Source organism: Echiichthys vipera (genome assembly GCF_963691815.1).
Source record: "Echiichthys vipera genome assembly, chromosome: 14".
Taxonomy (NCBI): domain Eukaryota; kingdom Metazoa; phylum Chordata; class Actinopteri; order Perciformes; family Trachinidae; genus Echiichthys; species Echiichthys vipera.
In genome coordinates, this window is record NC_139839.1 from 20459746 (window position 1) to 20482377 (window position 22632).

The following is a 22632-nucleotide window of genomic DNA, read 5'->3' on the forward strand; positions in this document are numbered from 1 at the left end:
CCAAAATGACCACAAAAGTCAGTCATATGTCTCTCGAAAACACACACCCCACATGTGTTGGCCATAAATCCATTTTGAAATAATCCATAAAGTGTACCCCGATGCAAAATATCTCAAAAAATAGACACAGAATATTAGACCACATCAAGCCCTATGTCAGAAAGGTTTTGTTTACTTATTTTTTTAATGGGTATCACTTTAGATAATTGACATTCTGACTTGTCATTTGTCATATTTTTTTACATTATATATATCAAATTGCTGGCATGGTTAATATGATCATGTCATCTTCACTGTAGCAAATGGAGAAACAGTAGGCTAAGTCACCCATTGTTTGTTTTTATAAATGATTTAAAATCATTTTTATCTGCACTAAGAAGAATATACTCCAGGAAAATTTGTGGAAATGTATCAATTTTCTTCATTTGTTTTATGCCCTTCATTCCTTCAAGTCTCTGCTCCTCGTTATGGGTTTGTGTGGTTATTATCTATGCAAAGTGATAGAGAAAATTAAATGATTTTTAATATGTTTGTGTAGGCTTTATTTTTGTAACCCCCCTTTCTTTTGCATCCTTTCCTTCTTATTTCTTCTTAGTCAACAGTGAATATGTAGCCTACCAACAATAATCATGTCAGAAATAAACATATTGTCCACGCCTGCGTGAGTGGTCCTTGATGTGTATTTAGTGTGTGTGAGTGTTTGTTTTGCATGTTTTTTTTTGTTTTAAAAGGCAGGTGGTATTGAGGTCAAGGGACCCACGCATGTCATGCCAATTCTACCCACATTTAACGACAGGAGATGTCGCAGGCATATCGACAAATGTGAGATTAAAGGTGCGTCGGCTCTGCGACTGCGCGGTGGTTTCTCGGGAAAGTACGGTGTTCTCGTTTTAAGTTTGGGAGTTTACTCTGTTCTGTCCATCACGAGTTGTGTCCACCATGCTGGGCTTCCTAAGTAGGATGTGGCGACCTGCGTTAAAACACACGCAGCTACTGCCTGGAGTCAGAAACACACCGCTGCCATGGAGACACAAGGTGCAGACGCGCGCATGTGCTGCGCGGTCAGCTACTTTTCAGTCACTTGAAGACTGCCTCGGTGAGTTTTACTGTTGTAACACAATTTACACGCATTTTTTTAAAGCAAAACTCGACATTGACCCATGTACATGTGAACTCACTAGTGCTTAACTATGGAGGGACGTCGATGCATTTGAACTACGTGTGGCTGCGGGATCACTGTCGCTCTGCTTCCTCGTACAACTCCAGCACCAACCAGAGGAACGTGGACACCGGGGGTATAGACCTCACCATCCGCCCTGACAACACCAGCGTGCAAGACGGCCACCTCGTCCTCACGTGTAAGTCAGTTTTAAGTACTTCTGTCATCTGGAAATGGTCACTTTTGCATCCCAGAATAAACCAACTGCGGTCGCGATTGGAATACGTTGCGCATCTATTCCTGTTCTTACGGTACGGGTGCCCGAAGTTACCAAAATGGATGTGAAAGCCGTTTTTATACCCAGTGCAACGGTTAAACATGATGAAAATTACAGGTTTGCTAATATTTTCAATGGTTCCTTGTTGAGATTTATCCTGACTGTTATAAAGCAAATATCAAGGTGTTTTACCGTATGGTTTTGTAGTAAATTTAATTCAAAATCTATCCCAGTATCAAAGTGCATCATGGCGAATGGATAATATTCCCTGATTTAAACAAAATAATGAAAATTCTTTCTTAAGAGGTCTGCGAATACGTTCAGCGGATCCTTGTTCAGAGTTACCCTGACTATTATCACGTTGTTTTACCCTATGGTTTTAATCAATAAATAAAAAATGATTCTACTTTCAAGGTTCTTATTTGTCATGTGCACAAGTTAAGCATCATCTGACTCTAAGACAAAAAAAAAGTTCCAGTTTAAATTTAAGCTATAGAGCTAAAATATAAACAATTAAAATGTTTTTAAAAAGAAATGTAATTGTATAGACAGCATTGCAAAAGCATAAAACCGAATGTAAAATGAATGTAGTAAATGTATATATACATAAGAAGTAACACAGAGGTGTACACTGTTGAAGAAGAAGAAGAAGAATTCCTTTATTAATCCCACAAGTGAAATACAATTTTTTCACTCTGTTATTATTATTACACACACACATAGGCCCGGAATACACACATGCACAAACAGGACCTATACATGCAATTAATGGAGAGATGTCAGAGCGAGGGGGCTGCCAATGGCTCAACGCCCTGAGCAATTGGGGGTTCGGTGCCTTGCGCAACAGCACATCGGCAGTGCCCAGGAGATGAACTGGCACCTCTCCAGCCACCAGTCCACACTCGATTCATGTGGACAGAGGGATACAGGGGACACAGGTACTCGAACTGGCGACCCTCCGGCTCCCAGCAAAGTCACCTATGGACTTAACGGAAAATGCCGCCCCAAAAAAAGTATAGTAAGATACAGTGACTGGTGGAATAAGGCATGTGCAGCTTCGTTCTGAGGTCAGATTCAATCATTTACTTTTAGTGAACCAATATGCTGAATCTAGGACTATTCAGTCACACACAACACATAAGAGGGAGAATGCAGAATGAATGAGTCAAACATTTCAGCACATAATCATCAAACATGATGTGACCTTTGCAATGTGAAAGTGAACCTTTCCCTCTGTGATGGTGGTGTTTTATTGTGTAAATACTCACTCTGTTATCAGTTAATCCTTAGGGTGTGGCCAGGCCATGAAAGAAGACCCTGGACTGCTTCAATTGTGTACCAATTGAAATAGATAATTACAGTATGTAACCTGAACTAACCAGGGCGTTGCAACATTTTCTGCAAACTGGTGCAGTGAACATTTGGCTTTAAAAAACAGTGGGCCTCATGTAACAACCACTCATACCAACAGATTTGTTCTTAAGTAGCTGGTACGAGTGATTTAGGAGAACTTTGCATTCACTAATCTTCTCATATTCTGAATTTTCTCTTGGGTACAAACACCAGTAGTCCACACCTGTCGTAGGAGTGATGTGCAATTAGTCTGCTGTCATCCAAACCTCAGTTTTCACTAATGCATTGTATATTTCATCAATTAGAAGCAATTTTGAGTTGAATAACCTACATAAATTACAATTTATAACTATGTTGACATTATACAGTTTTACTCTGCAATTTGAATTAATATATAATTCCAAATTCCTATCGCCTAACAACATTGTCATTATTTTTAAATTGGCTATTGATGTAATTATTTAATACTACAATATCAACATTAATATCTCAAACTGCTAAATGGCTTAATATATCAAACCCCCTCCCATTGCAGTCATTGATCGCCTTGCTGTGGAGAGATTAAAAAAACAGAAATTAATTTCCACGTCGGACCACTTCTTCTTTATTTCAGTGACAGCACGACCCTCGGGTGACGCGGCATAAACAGCACTCGTTATCTTCCTGTTCCTTGGCTTTATCGAGACCTTTAACTCCGCTGCAGATGCTGTGAAAATGATCGAATTTCCTTTGTGGATCTCCGGAAGCAGGACTCCCATAGAACACAAGGCAATGACATTTTTGGGACGTTAGTTATGCTTATTCACAATTCTTATGAACACACACTTACGTAAGTCATTTTTACAGTTATCTGAAGTTAGGAGCGATTGCTGAATCTGAAGTGGCACACTCATGTAAGAGAAAGTTAAGTTAAGAAGATGAAAATGGTGTTGCATGATAATTATGGTGCACACAACATTAAGTTTCTAAGACCAGACACTACAGGCAAAAAGCAAAGAAAACAGAGATTTTGGGATATTTTGTTTTCATAACGTGTTTTCTTTCAGACGAGTGGAAAGAAAACAACCAAAATACACACAGGTGTTTATTTTACTACACTTATAGTATTATATTTATACATTTCCAATAAAAGAAATGTAATTATACAATACATATCTCATCTCATCTTCAACCGCTTATCCGGGGTGGGGTCGCAGGGGCAGCAGCTCCAGCAGTGGACCCCTAACTTCCCTTTTCCAGGCCACATTAGCCAGCTCTAACTGGGGGATCCCGAGGAGTTCCCAGGCCAGTGTGGAGATATAATCTCTCCACCTGGTCCTGGGTCTTCCCAGAGGCCTCCTCCCAACTGGACGTACCTGGAACACCTCCCTAGGGAGGCGCCCAGGCGGCATCCTTACTAGCTGCCCGAACCACCTCAACTGGCTCCTTTCAACGCAAAGGAGCAGCGGCTCTACTCCGAGTTCCTCACTGATGGCTGAACTTCTCACCATATCTCTAAGGGAGACTCCAGCCACCCTCCTGAGAAAACCCATTCCGGCTGCTTGTACCCGTGACCTCGTTCTTTCGGTCATGAACAATACATATTGTTTCTCAAAATTATAATTTTTTCTCAATCTGAGACAGAAATCCCCACTTCAGTAGCACGAACATATACCAAACCTTCCAGTTTCATTCCTAGCTTTATTCTGGAGGTTTTCTTAATGACATTTTATCCACAAAAACATGGCTGATTTTTATTTATTTTTTATTTTATTAATGGCTGTTTGTAGTATTTTCTGATATATAAAAAGAGACATCCAAAATTCCCTCTGTAAAAACCTTTGACTGGCATTTCTGTTCTGGATATTCATGCAAATTAGCACATATTTAATTAGAGTATGCCTCATTTGCATATTCAAACATACAATTTCAGAAAACTTGTAATGCAGAAAATATTGTCTCAATGTAAGTTATCAACTGGGGAAGTTTCACGGTGATGATTAGTTCACATATTCACCCTTATCACAAGAGCACAATATGGACAGGGAGATACCATCACTGAGCTTTTAATACCAAAGCAGTGCAGTCAGAGTTGGCAGCTTGAAGATGCCCATGTTTTTTCTCTCTGGGCATTTGTCTGGCTTATGCTACTCAGGCTTGCCCTAAAGACTGACGGATGCCTCCCTGTGAGCTGCTGGGCTGATACAGTGTTTTTATTCATGCACAAGAGTGGCACTGAATCTTACGTAAACAGACAAATAGGGAGGTGTCAGCCCCGAGACAGTTGATGATGCACACCCTCCTGTTGGTGTACTGGCACAGTGGAATAGTGTAGTGGTGCATAACCAAGGTCAGCAGTGTAAGTGTGGGCACCCTACCCTTGAGCATTTGTTCTCACAGACATCTACTCATTGACTATTTGCTTACAGTACGGCAAGCGTTTACGAGCTGTTCTGTAACCGTATTTAACCTGATGCGCTGCAGTACAAAGGTTAATCTGAGGTTTTTCCATTTGTGTTTATGTTCATGCATATGAGGTACACTTGACATAAGCCCCCTTGATAAGACAGGCTTTATGATAAGAAATTAGATTTAGGATGAGTAAAAATGCTTGCAACACTTAAATATGCACCCATCATTTCAGGTTATTGTGTATTTATGTGCATTTGATCTTCCCAAATATGGGAATGTCAAGATCCCCCCCCCCCCCCCCCGAAAAAGCCCAAACTGCTCTGACTTCTCAGTCAGATCATTTACGTGCACAGCAGAAACCGGAATATTGGCTTTCCCCGGTTAAGTGAATAATCGGGTTATTGCAGTTACCCCCATATTCATGAAAGCGGACGAAAGGTAAAATTACGTGATGACTAACTCTGCCCCTGATACAGTTGTTGGTGCTTTTCCACATTGTTTTCGGCACCGTTGCTTCCTGATCTATTTCTGGGGGGGTAGTTATAACCCACAGAGCATGCACAGAGGCATAACTTGATAACTCCCGGTACGTTGTTTACATGCACGAATACTCAGGCTACTAAAGGAGTTATCTAGGTCTGTTAACCGGGGTATGAAAACTCAGATTTTCTCCAGGGTACAGTGTTTCCACAGTATTTATATAACACCATAGATACAATACCATAGATACCACTTTTACAATATGGGACCTTGTCAAATGAGGTCATGCAGAGTATTCAATGCCGTTTCCATTAATTGTACCTAATAATAATATTTTCCATTTAATTTCTCCCAGGGCCTGGAGGTCACGTGTCCAAGTACAGCCTTAGCTGGCTAGCTGAGAACAGCTATGAAGGACAGAAGCAGAGTACCATTCAGCCACGCATCCTATGGAACTCAGACATCTATAAAAATGCAAACATACCATCTGCAAAATGGGACACGTTCATGAGCTGTGATGATGAACTAAAGAAGTTTCTGCAGAACTATCTCCTGTATGGGATCGCTTTTGTAGATGATGTCCCAGCTACTGTCGAGGCCACAGAGGCAGTGACCCAGAGAGTCAGTCTAATCAGGTATTCAAGCGCTTCTTTCTAGCTCTTCGCCCAACTCCTACAGATTACATTCTCATGCAACTGTTCTGCATTAGTGATTCAATGGCTGTAGTCACAGGCAGTGCAGATGTTCAGCCCTGTCCACTTATTCCTAATTCAATTGTGTTTTTTTTTTTGTGTGTTCCTGATCCACAAGGGAGACTACATATGGGAGAATGTGGTGTTTTACTTCAGATTTTTCCAGAGGAGACACTGCCTACAGCCAGCTGGCCCTGGACCGTCACACTGACACCTCCTACTTTCAGGAGCCATGTGGGTAGGTGCAGTAGAGATGATCTGATATGGGATTTAAAAAACAGCCCCAGTGTAAAGGTAGTTGAAGAAATTTGAGCCAGGTGTGATTTCCATCTAGACTGTACCTTTAATGGATTCATAGACTAAAGAATAAAACTGCTAATATCAAGTGATTACACTGACAATCACAGGCAAAATCTGAATTTTCAGGTGAAAGAACGCAGTTACCAATTTCCTGGAACTGTAATATAAGTAGTAGTGTAACTTTTAACTGTTGGCAGGGTGTAATACCATTACTTTTAAAAAGACTAATGAGTAACTAATTACATTGTTGGAGCAACAAGCCCAATGCTGAAATCACACCAGAGCTTTGGAAAAGTAGCCTGAACAGGGAGATTCAAAATTATACAAACCCCATACACACACAACCCACAAAAACAAATTCTGGGTTGTGTAACACTCACTGAGACGTGCTGCACAACTTCCTGAAAGAATATGGCATGAGCATCCTTCTGCCATGTTTCATTTTATCAGCTTTGAGTCAGACTGTCATCTGTGTTCTAACAGGTTAAACAAATGTAGGTGAGTTCTTTATTATTTTGTCGCAGTACAAGTAGTACCTCATAAACCCCAGCGTCATTTTAAAGTTGAAAAGACATTCAAGGCAAATCACTGTTAAAACACAAACAACACCTCTTTCTAATGCACCACCCTCCGATCTGTACAAATAACACAGGTTTCTATGAGCAGGCAGCTCTGAGATGAGTGTGCAGGGACAGTGTAACACCGAAGATGGATTAAACACAAACAAAATGCATAACTTTATTATGATGCAGTTCAGTGTCCGCAAAATGACCCCACACATAACTGGTCTCCTGCTGGTTATACTACAACACGTGCCTTGGGATAAAATAAGCTTTTGCATAATTTGGGAGAATATTTATTATAGAAAATCCTGCAATAGCTTCATAATTCTACATTGTGAGCAGAGGGGGGAAACTTGTTAATGGTGGGGATGGGTTTCACATACTAATCTCTTCACTTCCAAGCCCACGGCTAAACCACAAGCCACCGCCATCCCCAGATTCTTTTTACCAGAGTCATTTGGCTTTCACTACCTATGTACTTCAGGGACAGAGGAGCACTGTTACAGCCACACAAAACGATTGATACAGGTTATTTTGAAAGACAATATAAGTGATCGTATTCTCAGGTGAATCAATTTTTTCACAGTAAACTGTACAATTCACAATCGGCTCACTATGAATTAAGACAAGCTATAGCCTAAGTGCCCACCTCTTTCAGTGACAGGCAACGATAGGAAAATTATAGTTATATCGACCCTACAATGATTAACACAGGATATTGTTTTATTAAGTAATTATTTAAAAGGACAATGAAGGCAGGTACGGTGATTATATTCACGTAGAAAAAGAATATTTAATCCTCTGAATTTGGAAATCCAAATTTACAAAGACAACGCAGATCTACAGCAATGCAGGTACTTGTCAGCGGTGCATTGCTTTGCTTTACTCTGGTTGGTTACAGAAACTTTGAACTTACTGGCTATGCAAAGCAGAAAGAAGGGCTCCATATCATCAGGGGAAATGTCTTTAAAAGCAATATTATAGACAGGTTTTTTAACAGCGGAAAGACACCCCTGCGTTTTATTGAATCTCGCTCGAGCGCTGTAAAACACTTGGTTTAGAATAGCAGCGTTTTTGAGAAATAAAAATGACATTAAATGCATTTTAATGTAAACCGTGTTCAAAAAGTGGCGTCTAATTGCACTTTTGGCTCGCCATATGCTTTTTGCATTAAATTGGTCACTTTCAGGACACAATGAATGAGTGGGAATTTTGTTGCGAGTTAGGTCATGTGTAGTGGACAAGCACTCAGGCTTACCAAGTAACGTCTGCTAACCTCAGTTCACCTCAGTCTTCGGACTAAGGCGGCCATGATGTTGTGCTGGAATTGTGTTCATAATAGTCACAATATCCATGGATGTGAATATTAATGTATGGAAACGTTATACGTGGTCTGAGTATGATGAATGCAACACTTGTCAAGAATCCTGTTGTCTCTGATTTTTATTAAGAAAGTTATTGTTCAGATAATGAGTAACTATTTGTTATTATGTGTCACTTTACTTCCAGGGACACAAAAACATAAGCAATGTTTCTTTAGTAATCATTAGTTTTTAATTAGTCATTACTGGTAAATAGTAGAGTTAATCAGGAAGGACTCATGAAGAAAAAGGTCAGTATGATCGATTCCTTTTCTAACTCAATACTGCTGATTGCTGTTTCAGAATCCAGGTTTTCCACTGCCTCAAGCACGAGGGAACTGGGGGAAGGACACTACTTGTGGATGGGTTCTATGCTGCTGAAAAAGTGCTCCAACAGTCTCCTGAAAACTTTGAGCTGCTTGCCCGTGTGCCTATCAGGCATGAGTACATTGAAAAGTCTGACAGTCACCGAAACCACATGACAGGCATCGGGCCCGTGCTCAACGTCTATCCATGGAACAATGAAATGTTCCTGATCCGGTATGTCAGCACTGTAATTGGATGTCATTTATTTAATGTTTGTACAATAGTGAATTATCAGATATTATCAGCTCAAATAAGTCCTTACTTAAAGTTGGTTAAGATACTTTATAGTTCCTTAGTAGTTAGAAAAGTTAATTTCTTACTGTTTTTGTTTTCAGCAATATTCTTTAGTTTTAAAGGTATGATGAGATAACTAAAGTGGAACGAGCGTCTGTCTGTTCTTCGATTTTCTCTACAACTGTTCATCTGATCGACTTCACACTTTAATGATGAGGACCCAGGAAAGTACAGTATCGAATGCAAGCTCCTCAGATCAGCAGGACACACTTATTAATGTGCATTATGTAGACAGGGTGTGTAGAAGGGACCCCCATTAATATCAATTTGCGTCAGGTCGCTCCATAGTATAGAACTTTCAAGAACAGGTGAAGAAAGAGGGAACAAACTTAATGTATCAGCAATGTTATTTTTAAAATGAGCGCTTTTGTTCCTGGAAATAGCATGGTCCCAAATACGTAGGTAGCTGTTCGCAAATGGTGCATTAAACTCTAGCATGGATCGAGGACACAACTATGTCATGGCAGGTGTATTGCTCAGGACCCAAGGAAGCACAGGGACGAGTGTAAATTGTTTGGATGAGCGGTTCTCGAGAAGGCTCCAAGCAACAGCACCAGACGCCAAGCAGTTGGACCGTTCCGAACAGGCACGTTTTCACTGCACTGGGCACCTTTCAAATCAACAGCAAGATTATTGTATCTGTTTTCCCACAGCTACAACAACTATGACCGAACAGTGATAAACACAATGCCCCACGACCTTGTTCAGCGATGGTATGTGGCACATCGACAGTTGACAACAGAACTGAGGCAACCGGAGAACGAGCTGTGGGTGAAACTGAATCCAGGGAAGGTAAGGAAGTTTCACTTCTTAAAGGACGCCCAAGCCAAAAAACCACAATGCATCAATTATTCTCCAAAACTTTAAGATAATTGAAGAGTGCTCAGAAAGATACAAATGTACGTAATTCAGAGTAATCTAAGGTTAATATCCTCTCTTTTCTTCATGAGGTGATTTTCATAGACAACTGGCGTGTCATGCATGGGAGGGAGTCTTTCACCGGCCTGAGGCAGCTCTGCGGATGCTATCTGACCAGAGATGACGTCCTGAGCTCTGCGCGCTGCTTCGGTTTGCAGGCTTGATCCTAGATATGAAGGGCACTTAACTTCTGTGCATTAACAGTTAGACTATATGTCATTTATTGGCATTCTACAACACAGGGTTGCACTGCAAAATAAAGTCAATTTATGCTGCACAAGAAGAAGGAAGAAAAATCAGAACAAAGCTGTTTTTATGGTGTGTATGGAGGATGGGTTGAGGAGTTTTAAAAAGCTCTGTTTTGTTTATGTTTTTTTTAAAACCAATCACAATTGTCTTGAGCCAGACTAAACTCACAATAATGAGCTGCTCACTCTACATTATCCCTTACATAGAGGGTGGATTCAATGTGCACTGAAAGCCTTGTTGAACAATCATGAAGAGTCTCACTCCTGCTGCATGTTGTCTTGTACTCATCCTTGTTCATTATGTTGTAATTAACGTTTGTTGATTGTTTTCGTAGCACTTTTTTTGAATCGCTCCAGAACTACATTTGAAACAATAAATTGTATACATTCTTAAAAGGCTTGATATTTTTTGAGCTCATAAACTCATACAGTCACATGAAATGGTGTAGTAGAGAATGGGATTGGCTCAGTAATATTACCCTTCAGACAGTATCATGTAAGTTAGCACTTAACAATAAGCTGAGGCTTATAGGAATGTTCACTTACTTTTGACTTGATGATGGAACTAGAAGAAGTTAAGGGATCATCACTTATTACAAGTCATCTGTTATGTGCAGTGAGTTGTACCTCTCCGTCTAAATGTAAACTCATTTGAACAGGATTATGATGTCAAACAGCAGATGATGGAGTCATCTGATAATTTGTTTGCTGATGTGCTCATTCATTTATAAATTACTGAAAGCCAGTCTGCAAAGAAACATGCGTCACATATTTGCACGAAATGTATTATTGATTGCATTATTTGACACCTATGCCTTATCCAGTTTTATGCATGTTTCCACCTCCTTATTGAACATCACAGAAGCATGTTCACAGTTACAACAATAATGTGTTTAAAGTGGATATATGTGGTTCCCTTCACATATTTTTGATAGGGTGATGATGTGTTTGCTAAGAGATAGTCCCTAAATTCAGCCCAACAACCTCTATTTGAGTTGGGATGTGGTCGTGTTGTCACAGCAGCACACTGAAAACCGACTCAGTGAATTATCCATGCAACTTAGATAAGCAAAAGCTTAGTCAATGTGTAACCTGTGTAAGACTAATTCAAACAAAGGCATTTCAAGTAGACTCCCTAGTTGGCTCCATAAAGATATCAAGCAGCTCAGATCAAGGAAACATTGAAGGTCTCTGTTCTGTCATCGAGACTAGTATTTGCATTTGAATTGTCTGTATTGTCATTGTACAAGTACAACGAAATTTACAGTACAATCCCTTTAAAGTGCAGAAATAATTTAACATTAAAAGCATCAAAAAGAATAGACTCGACCTTTCAAGGCACATTTTAAATGACAAGCTTACACACACACACACACACACACACACACACACACACACACACACACACACACACACACACACACCGTAGCAGCTTAAGGAGACAAAAACAGTAGATTGCAGAGACCCTGAACATCATGTACCATCATAGGTAAAGGTATTTGCGGTGTTAAGCACTGTTATAGCTTTTGGATAAAAACTGTTCTTAATTCTATTAGTCCGAGCATTTAGAGACCTGAAACGTCTGCCCGGGGCAATAACTCAAAGTGTTGGTGACCTGGGTGGGACGAATCCCTTAGAACCTTTTTAGCCCTACTAAGACAGCCAGAGCTGTACAGTTCTTCTAGGGTGGGGAGTGAGGCACCAATGATCTTTTGGGATGTGTTAACAACCCTTTGGAGGGCATTCCGGTCAGCCACTGTGCAGCTGGCAAACCCCACACACATGCAGTGAGTCAGGATGCTTTCTATGGAGCAATGATAGAATGACACCAAAAGTTATTCAAAAGAGGCTGACTCACCAAAAAAAAAGGGTCTGCGCTTTGGGGTATGACGCAAGCGCAGTCAAATCTGGTCTGCAACTGCCGAGAGGCTCAACAGCTGGCGCAGTATCAAAGAACATGGGGTGATTAAGGTTTGAAACTAATCATACTTGATTTGTATTGCACAGATTTCGTCACTGTAGTAAAGTTTATTTGTGTTATTAATAAAGATGTAAAAAAGAAAATAAGAAAAAAACGGCCCAAGCTCATCCAAAGAGCACCTGAGCGGAAACCATCACTTAACTCTCTTTTTTTGGTGTCCTAGCCTCCTTCCATAACCTTGGCTGTAATCACACTTGCCAAATGATTACGGATTTGTAGATACTAGTTTAGTATCTACAAATCCGTAGTGGTTGCTAATTTATAGATTTGGAGCTCTTTAATTGTTGCTTTTAATAACGGGGACATAAATAATGTTGACATGAATATTATACAAAACGGCTAGAATTCATTTGTTAACAGAGTTGGTGATCAAACCACCGACTCAAGTGGTTCAGTTGTCACCACTGCCATCCTAGCTATGTGATAAAAAAATAAAAATCTGTAAAATATCTGAAGCCTTCAGAAGTCTGTTCTCGATAAAGCATAAAAGTAGAATCTGCGTCTAGTTGAGGAGTTATCTTAAAAGAAAAGAGCATCTAACGTTGAATTTGGAGGTCCAGTCTTGTTTTCAGGTCACAAAGAGTTCCAGTGTCGGCTAAACAGAGAAAGTTTATGTGGAACAGATGTTTAGTATTTAACTGATTGGTCGGCTACATTCAAACCTTTGACAGTGCTGCTGCTGCTACATGTGCGAATATAGATCAGATGTGTCATGTGATATTTACTGCTCTATGAGGCAGCCCCTAGATGGGTCCATGCCTATGTTCCCACAGCCCTATGTTCCACAGCCTTATGTTCCCACAGCTCTGTTCCCACAGCCTTATGTTCCCACAGCCTTATGTTCCAACAGCCTTATGTTCCCACAGTCTTATGTTCCCACAGTCCTATGTTCCCACAGCCCTATGTTCCCACAGCTCTGTTCCCAAAGCCTTATGTCCCCACAGTCCTATGTTCCCACAGCCCTATGTTCCCACAGCCCTATGTTCCCACAGCCTTATGTTCCCACAGCCTTATGCCCCCACAGTCCTATGTTCCCACAGCCTTATTGTCCCACAGACTTATGTTCCCACAGCCTTATGTTCCCACAGTCCTATGTTCCCACAGCCCTATGTTCCCACAGCCTTATATTCCCACATCCCTATGTTCCCACAGCCTTACGTTCCCATAGTCCTATGTTCCCACAGCCTTATGTTCCCACAGCCTTATGTCCCCACTGCCTTATGTTCCTACAGCTCTATGTCCCCACAGCCTTATGTTCCCACAGCCCTATGTTCCCACAGCTCTATGTTCCCACAGCCCTATGTTCCCACAGCCTTATGTTTCCACAACTCTATGTTCCCACAGCCTTATGTTCCCACAGCTCTTTGTTCCCACAGCCTTATGCCCCCACAGTCCTATGTTCCCACAGCCTTATGGTTCCACAGACTTATGTTCCCACAGCCTTATGTTCCCACAGTCCTATGTTCCCACAGCCCTATGTTCCCACAGCCTTATGTTCCCACAGCCTTATGTTCCCACAGCCTTATATTCCCACATCCCTATGTTCTCACAGCCTTACGTTCCCATAGTCCTATGTTCCCACAGCCTTATGTTCCCACAACCATATGTTCCCACTGCCTTATGTTCCTACAGCTCTATGTTCCTACAGCCTTATGTTCCCACAGCCTTATGTTCCCACAGCCATTTGTTCCCACAGCTCTATGTTCCCACATCCCTATGTTCCCACAGCCTTATGTTCCAACAGTCTTATGTTCCCACAGCCTTATTTTCCCACAGCCCTACGTTCCCACATACCTATGTTCCCACAGCCTTACGTTCCCATTGTCCTATGTTCCCACAGCCTTATGTTCCCACAGCCTTTTGTTCCAACAGCTCTATGTTCCCACATCCCTATGTTCCCACAGCTTATTTTCCCACAGCCCTACGTTCCCACAGCCTTATGTTCCCACAGCCCTACGTTCCCACAGCCCTACGTTCCCACAGCCTTATGTTCCCACAGCCCTACGTTCCCACGGCCTTATGTTCCCACAGCCTTATGTTCCCACAGCCTTATGTTCCCACAGACCCATGTTCCCACAGTCCTATGTTCCCAAATTTTGAGATTTATCACACAGTGTGACGGAATAGTTCTCTGTTGAGAAAGTCACACAGCTTGAAGTTTTTTAAAGTCATTTGAACCCTCACAATAATAAAGAAAGAAAGCCACTGAAACCCATGTGACAAATCGTCATGGAGATCTCAGGGAGGGACTCACATGCTGATAGTCAGTGTGAGGCTCCAGTGTGAGTTTGCTGCCACCTAGATGAGACATCATCAATATTGGTCTCACTGAAAGAGCTACATAACTCAAGGGCTCAGAAGACACTGTTTTATTTAATCAGGATCACTGAACATTATTACATAAAATTGTCATAGCCTACTATGCATGTTAGAAAGTTTTTATGATAGAAGATCGACTAAAGTTGGATCTGGGAGACAATTTATCCTTCCCTCCAGGAGTTTGTAATATGCAATAAAGCTGAAGTCGGTCACTTTCTATGAAGAACGTTTGTTTTTTTATATTTTGAAAGGTGGATCGTCCGTCTCATTGTGTTGTCTGGATATAGTATAACTTCAGCAGATATTTAAAAAAAAAAACATAGAAATCATAGACAGCTACCCACTTCAGCTTTAACTTCTTTTTTGAAAAAACATTCAAATTTTCTACAGTAATTGTATTACTTAAGATATTGTATCATTTAAATTTGAATGTATGGCTATTATTTGTTTTTTAAACACATAAAAAATGGAATCTTACTCATTATTTTCATGATGTAAATTATACCCTCAAGGTTTTTTATTCGTCCTATTTCATATAAAAAATTCAAGTATTTGTTTTAATATTATGTAGCGTGTACTGTATATCCAATGCAGGGCTGGTCAACATGGTTCGAATGGCTTACTAACTACGAAATGGTAACACACAAAAGCACTACAAATGTGTCTACATTCAAGCTAATTTTAAGTACAAAAACGACACATGAAGATATCTGTTACGGTTCGAATTGATGGTGAGCATAATGAGTTTCTTGATTCAGAAAACAAGTAATAAAATGCGGGTTTAAACACGACCACGCTTCATCAAGCTGATTACATTTGAGAATGACGTATGGTGAAGATTGAACATCCTGTTGTTCAGAGGCGTGACGCTGCTCCATTTGTTTTCAACAGGCCTTTTTTTTCAGGCTTGCTGCTCATCTCCCTCAGCATGGAGGTTGCCGGCTGTGGTTGCCACAGGAACGGTATCCGAGGCCTCCTCGGCCTGATGAGAGCTCCTCCTAGTGGGCAGAGAGAAAGAGAGAGAGAGAGTTAATGTTGCACACTCAATTAGGAATGACAAAATGAAATGCAACAACATTCAAGGATCTAAAATCTCACTTCATCTCGTTGGCTTCTGATACTTTGACCGATTTGTATCTGTGTTTCTTCACAGTGTGAGCGATGAACCACACAATCAGGATGATCAGGACACACCCGAGCAACGCGCCGATCACTGCGCCGGCAATCACTCCGTCTCCCACTTCTGTAACATAGGTGAATGAAGCCCCCCCCCTTTTTTAAGTATTTAGTATTTATTTATTTAGTATTTGATGCACTTTTTTAATCATATTCTCACAAAAACAAAAATATAATCATACCAGGACTCAGCTCTATGGTGCAAGTTTCAAATCCAACAGCATTTGTAGCGTTGCACAGGTACTCCCCAAACTGAAACTCAGATATGTTTCTGATCTGCAGTATTCCAGTGTTGGTTGCTGGAAAAAACAAGGCTGCAGATGTTATCACACACACACACACACACACACACACACACACACACACACACACACACACACACACACACACACACACACACACACACAGTACTGACCTCTTCCCAGTACAGGTCTCCTTGTCTTAGTCTGATCCAGGCTGGTCCAGGTGTATGTTGGTTTCGGACTACCATGCTCACTGTGGCAGGTCAGAGTGACCAGATGACCCGATTCCACGTCACCATGGACAGCACAATAAGGAACAGTGGGCCTCTCTGACAGAGCACAAGGAGGATGCATGAGTACATTAGATGACTTTATATTTAGTTAATCTACTTGGCATTATTATGAAGCACATGTTCAAGCAGAAGAAATTATTGATATTTCTCGCAAGAGCTTCAGACTGAATTGATCCTGAGAGGTTTGGTAATAGAATTTGTGTCACACTAAGTCTGATATGATTATGAATGATGTATGATTTTTCCACTGCTCAGTCGATCCCCACCAGCTTCATCTAACCACTATAACTATACTTTAAGACAATGGTAGAAGAAGTACTCAGACACTTTACACGAGTAATAACATCAGTGCGCTATTTAAAACATTCTCCAGTACAGGTCCTGCATTCAAAATTCATCATCTGCAACCGCTTGTCCCTGAATAAGCCGATCCCAGCTGACATTGGGCGTGAGGCGGGGTACACCCTGGACAGGACGCCAGTCTATCACAGGGAACATAGAGACAGACAACCATTCACACTCACATTCACACCTATGGGCAATTTAGAGTCATCAATTAACCTAACACCATGCAGACAAAATCCTACTTAAGTAAATACAAAAATGTAATCACTAAAATATACTTATTATATGATATTATTATATTGTTCATATGCATCAATTGTTAAGGTGCATTTTTCTGTTGTATCTGGTCATGATGGAGCTAGTTTTAACTACTGTATATGCAGCTAAGTAGTTTGATCTAATGGTTCCCTATCCAGGGTCCGGGCCCCTCCAAAGAGTCACAAGATGAATCCAAGGGTTAATTTTATTACTCACAACTGATACTTCTACTACAATGCTAGTATCTAAATATATCTAATAGCATTGAGTAAATGTTTTTTCTGTTGGCTGATTTTGTACTTTGAGCTGCATTTTATGTTATAAAAGGTAAGGTAGATAAAGGTTATTAATACTATAACATTATTATTCATAATAATAATGAATTTATGTATATTCAATTCAGATTTTGAAGACCACATTTACTTGGCATTGTTGGGAATGACTGATTTGCAATAAGAGCAGCCCATATTATTATGGCATGGATTCAAATGTTCAGATTTGTCAGATAGACATTCAACCTGTGAATACTCCAGCATTTCATGATAAGTAAAGCTGTTTTGTGCCATATTCCTAACCTACCTATGTTATGTACAAAAGTAACATTGGACATTTCTTGCTTCGTTTTAAGTAGCAGGATTGGAAACTAGTCATCCTAGTATTTGAGCAAATGTACTTACTTTGCCCCACTGCTTTATGATACGCTATCGGGCATATTAATTACTATCCAACAGCTAAGCAGTTTGATTGGTTAAGGACTAAATCAGTAGGTTGTTTAGGCTGCCAGCAGATTTTTATCTCTCTCTCTTTGTACAGTATGTAAATCACAGCCATTGTCTTAGCAAATGCAAGTGTAAGCATGTTGGGCTTTTATGCTGCCGACACAACTCAACAACACTTTGTGCTACGCCTGGGTGAATAAACCTATATATATATATAATGCTGTAATGAAAGATAGAAGCAGCACTGTATTCAAAATGGGTCTTAAAAGTCACATTATAGTAGCGAAAATATGACGTATAAATATGTGTGTTTTGTAACAAAGACAATTTGTTGAGAGTGAATTTGTTACAATAACAAGTCCTTTGCGTGTTGGTGTCACATGTCTGTCCTTTAGTCATCACGAGGCAGGAATGTGTTGGGAGTGGCCTTACAACTCTCGGCTCCTTTTTATTGATTGGACACCCCTAATACATCTTTAAAATGATAACTAGTTTTTGTATCTACGTATGTGTTTTCACGGTAAGAGTAAAGCCTTCACACTTATTTGAAATTCAAGATAGACTTCTCACTCTTTTTGAAATTTACCATAATTCTATGTAACAGTGATGAAGATCATCTTTGATCCCATGGTAATCAGTGTGAAAGCAGCCATACATATTCATACAGCACTTATGCATTCATCACATTCAGTATGTAAAAACTGTCCTGCAAACATTTTCCTAAAGGTTATGAAATACAAGATGTGTGTTTAGCATGCAGCAGATGCTGCTATATATTCTGTATGCAGCACAAGGACACAGTCACAGTCCTACTCTAATTTCCAACACTGACAATGAGGAGACTTCTGCAGTAACCATGGAAACTACTGAGGATACTGAGGCCTGCGAGGTTGTCCCTGGTAACTCGGTGAATGAGAGGATTCAAACTGAATGTAATTCCATAATCACACTATTCAAGGCCACTGTTTTAATAGATTTGTTAATGTTACAATCGTGATAACAGATACAGTAATCAACATTTTTCATTTCAAAAACTTTTGAAACGTTTTTACCTACCTACTTTACCTAATTCACACCGGGATTTGAAGAGAATACCCAGATTAAAGTGAAAGAGCAGCTCACTCAGACTAATAGCTACCTTCACATTAAAAATATTGAGAAAGATAAAAAGACAAATGAGGGAGCAGGATGGTTACTATGGGATTACAAAATTTAAATATACAACTCAAAATCAAAAACAAAATTTAAACCAGACCGGTTTTAAGGTATATAAAAATACTCTTCTTTGATTATTTTTTTGTTTAACAGGGTTTTTCCAACGTATGAAAGTTTTTTAACTTTGTTGGAAGCAAATCTACTCTTTCTCCCTCATTGAGAAATTCTGGATTTGACCTCACAGTACGAATCAAGATCGCTAGAAATACAGAAAAGGATGCAGCTTGCATGTCTAAAAAAGTGAAACCAACATAGAAGTGCCTCAAACCTGCATTTTTTCAAATGGACAGCAGGGGGCGACTCCACTGGCTCAACACGCTGGAAAAAATTTGATGTTCGACGCAACACTGGCCTAGCGCCCTCCACCCTCTAGCCCAACTGTGGTTACTTCTGGCTCCAAAAAATTAAGATATTGAAAATAAGGGCCTCGAATTAGAAGTCCACAAACCACTGCTGTAGCTACGTCCACTTCTTTTATACAGTCTATGGTTCAGACGGAGACGGAAGCTCCACAAAGAGCCAGGAGGCACGGCCTGCTTTCTTTTGGCGCCCATGTTAACCAGTTGGGCTGTTTAGACAGGACCTTCTGTCTATGACTATGATGAATCTGTCGTGCACTAAAATCAGTTTCAATCTTAGATTTCATGGATGTGCATAGGCACCGCCCCCTTCAGTAGAGGAACGTGAAAACACCTAACCTGTGACAAACTTTGCACAGGTACAAGTCAGGACAGTCAATGTCAGACATTTTAGGGGACATAAGCATAAGAACACCCCTTTCCTAGTGGAGGGCATCTTTAGGTGTTATGTTCCTTCTGAGACCAGAATCCTCAGAGAGTCTGATGGTGTACTTTGGCTCTCTCATTTCACGTAGCCACACCCTTATGAAAAGGAGAATAATGGCAGAAACTCCAGCATGAGGTTCAGATAAGAATTCTTTTCTTTTCTCTATTGGAATAGCAGTTTCAGGTGTACACGCTGGTGTGAAAAGCACCACTTGAGCACCATGGGGACACAAAAATGATCAGCTACTTCTGCTTCTACTTCTGCTTTCTCTCATAATGCAAACATGCAGGCAATATCGCTGACGGGTGTGGCCCAGTAGTATGAAATCTCCTACATGCCTATTGTACACTCTAACAGTGTTTTTGAGTATTTGGTCTGATCAGCCCTCTTCACAGGACTGTATGGATATGTACAGATCATTATAGCTATCATATTTTCCTACTCAGTTATTTGACTCAGTTGTTTCCTTTTACTTGAAGTAATGATCAATGGGTTTATAAATTCACACTTTTAGCAAAACTTACCAAGAACATTCACAATGATACTGGCCTCTGACTTCCCGTCCACATCGGGAAAGTTGTGAACCTGACAAGTGTAGACTCCGGCATCTGATGGTTGCACTTTACTCATTAATATTGAGGCATTTCTGGACGTGCTAGGGGAAATAGGAGGCTGAACCCTGCCCTCATAAGCTCCTGTAATGACATCCTTTCCTGATTGATAGTAATACACCTGGAAGCAGATGGCAAAGAGTTAAACACAATAAAGACACAAATGTTTCTGTATACCATTACATTACTTCACAGTAAAACCTCACTGTCATAAAGCTGGTTTGATTAAGAGGTCCAGATGTTACTGTTACTAGTGTGTCTTATTCTGTATAGTGTTTTCTCAGAAACAATTTATTCAGTTCATTCAAAATGTAAATTTGTAGGTAGTTGGTTAAATTACCAGAAAAGAGATTTGTCACTTTATATCAAGAAAAAAGAAAAAGAAAGTATTAAAAAGTAGAAATGCATATATTGTTGGCTTAGTTGCTATTAAATAATTACAAAAAACTTGTTAGCAGGGCCTAAATTAATACCTTAAAGAGTAATTTTCCAGCGCGAAATCATCCCATGGTCTTTTTCGGCACTTACATACATCAAATAAGCCATCGAGAAAGCTTTTTTGTGTAGAAACTATTAACGGAGAAATCCTGACAGTTGGACGTGGCTAACACTAGTAAGCTCGGGGCAGCACGGTGATGGCATTAAAACGGCTTTTTTAACCACTAATACTGCTCAAAGTAACACCAAATCTCTGCAGCAGCATGAGAAGAGTCCTTACACATAAAACAAAGCACCAAAAACGTAGTTAAACCCAGAACCCCGTTAAAAGAGTGTTTTAAAGACTTACCAACTGGCCCCTGTACCAGCTCCTCTCATAGTAAAGTCCATTCAAGTCGATTACAAAATGCAATCCAAAAGGAAGGTTTGCTGTTATTTTGAGCAGTATTAGTGGTTAAAAAAGCCGCTTTAATGCCTTCACCGTACTGCCCCGAGATAATCAGTGTTAGCCACATCCGACGTTAGCGACTCTCCAGGATATCTGCCTAAGTGCCAAAAAAGACCATGGGATGATTTTACGCGGGAAAGTGTACTTACATCCACATTTCTGTTATTTTGTTTTTGTGTGAAGCACAAATGGGGTTATTCGAATACATGAATTGATTCGAAGTGAAATGAATCGTCAGTCACAAGCTTTGTTGTCTCAGTGAGGTGTGTCTCCTGACAGCTGGTCAAGAAAACACTGCAGACTGATTAAGAAAAAAGGCGCTAACGTGTGCACAAGATGTGCTTTTGGTGAATGTTTGAGCTTTGTAATGAAATTGATTTAAAATCAAAGCAAATGAAACGTTCAATGTCTTCCAAAGTGATGAGTTCTTTCATCAAATTCCACCCAGTGCACATCTAACCGCCGCATTTAAATAACCGAGTTAAAACGACACCATGCCACGTTTAGGAAAAGAGCAGTGATTTCGTCCCGCATCTCCAAACTTTAAAGAAACACAAAATGACTGATTTTTTACTCTTCTTTACGTTATCACTCAAAGCCTTGTGTAGTCATTAAACACACTGTGAGCTGCTGGACCAAAACCAAATGTAGAGGGAAAGGGGTTGCTTTTGTGCTCAGTGAATTTTATTTGAAATATTCACACATTGCAGATGCACACTTTTTTACCAATGAAGGTAAAACCTTTCAAAACTAAACCTGATGATACAGTACAGAGCATCCTACAAAGTTTAAGCACATATGGTGCAAATCCCTGATCTGAGCAGTAGTGTTTCTACCTGCTGTGGTGTCATGGAGGTTTGTGAAACAAAGTCCCACTGGATGATAAGGCCGGTGGTCTCTGCAGTAGTCACAAACATACACTGGAGTAGGACACTTCCACCCATTGTAACGTTGACATGTTTATGCGGAGTGCTGACTGTAATCAGTTCGACGCATCCTACAAAACAACACATAAAATCCAAAATCAAACATCACTAAAAGCACTGTGTAATTCACACCTACACATAGAAAAAAAATTCCAGAAACACACAGTAACATAGGATTACAAGAGGAAGAAATGTGGTCACCTATTATGCTCAGCAGCACCAAGAAGCGCAGCGCGGGGCCCATCTTCACAGAATGGTGGAGTACAGTCACAGGTCTTCTTGAGAAATGAACTTTCTGCACGGTTGACTCTTGCAAGCAGCCCGGAAGAGAGCATAAAAAAAGTGTGACAGTGTCATGGGCAAGGTTACACTATACTTGGTAATGGACTGGCTGATACTGTGCATCTTGATAACACAATGTTTGCATATCCATGTTTGCAAAACTGGGTGTAAGTACAACTGTAAGTTGTTTT

General features: G+C 40.3%; 2 protein-coding genes across 2 annotated transcripts; one reads left to right on the forward strand and one right to left on the reverse strand.

Moving 5' to 3' along the window:
- Positions 1 to 960: 960 nt before the first annotated feature.
- On the forward strand, positions 961 to 10424 carry tmlhe (trimethyllysine hydroxylase, epsilon; the record flags this gene model as incomplete). The annotated part of the gene is made up of 7 exons (XM_083927318.1): positions 961 to 1096; positions 1182 to 1358; positions 6016 to 6295; positions 6471 to 6590; positions 8880 to 9116; positions 9890 to 10028; positions 10187 to 10424. The coding sequence occupies 7 exons, from the start codon at positions 961 to 963 to the stop codon at positions 10316 to 10318; spliced, it is 1221 nt and encodes a 406-aa protein (XP_083783444.1). The 3' UTR covers positions 10319 to 10424.
- A 5179-nt stretch (positions 10425 to 15603) lies between these two features.
- Positions 15604 to 22423, reverse strand: LOC310957143 (V-set and immunoglobulin domain-containing protein 1-like; the record flags this gene model as incomplete). Its single annotated transcript, XM_083927589.1, has 7 exons — positions 22361 to 22423; positions 22070 to 22230; positions 20261 to 20468; positions 16294 to 16449; positions 16061 to 16177; positions 15801 to 15945; positions 15604 to 15700 (listed from the first exon to the last, which is right to left on the reverse strand). The coding sequence occupies exons 1-7, from the start codon at positions 22401 to 22403 to the stop codon at positions 15604 to 15606; spliced, it is 927 nt and encodes a 308-aa protein (XP_083783715.1). The 5' UTR covers positions 22404 to 22423.
- Positions 22424 to 22632: the final 209 nt, after the last annotated feature.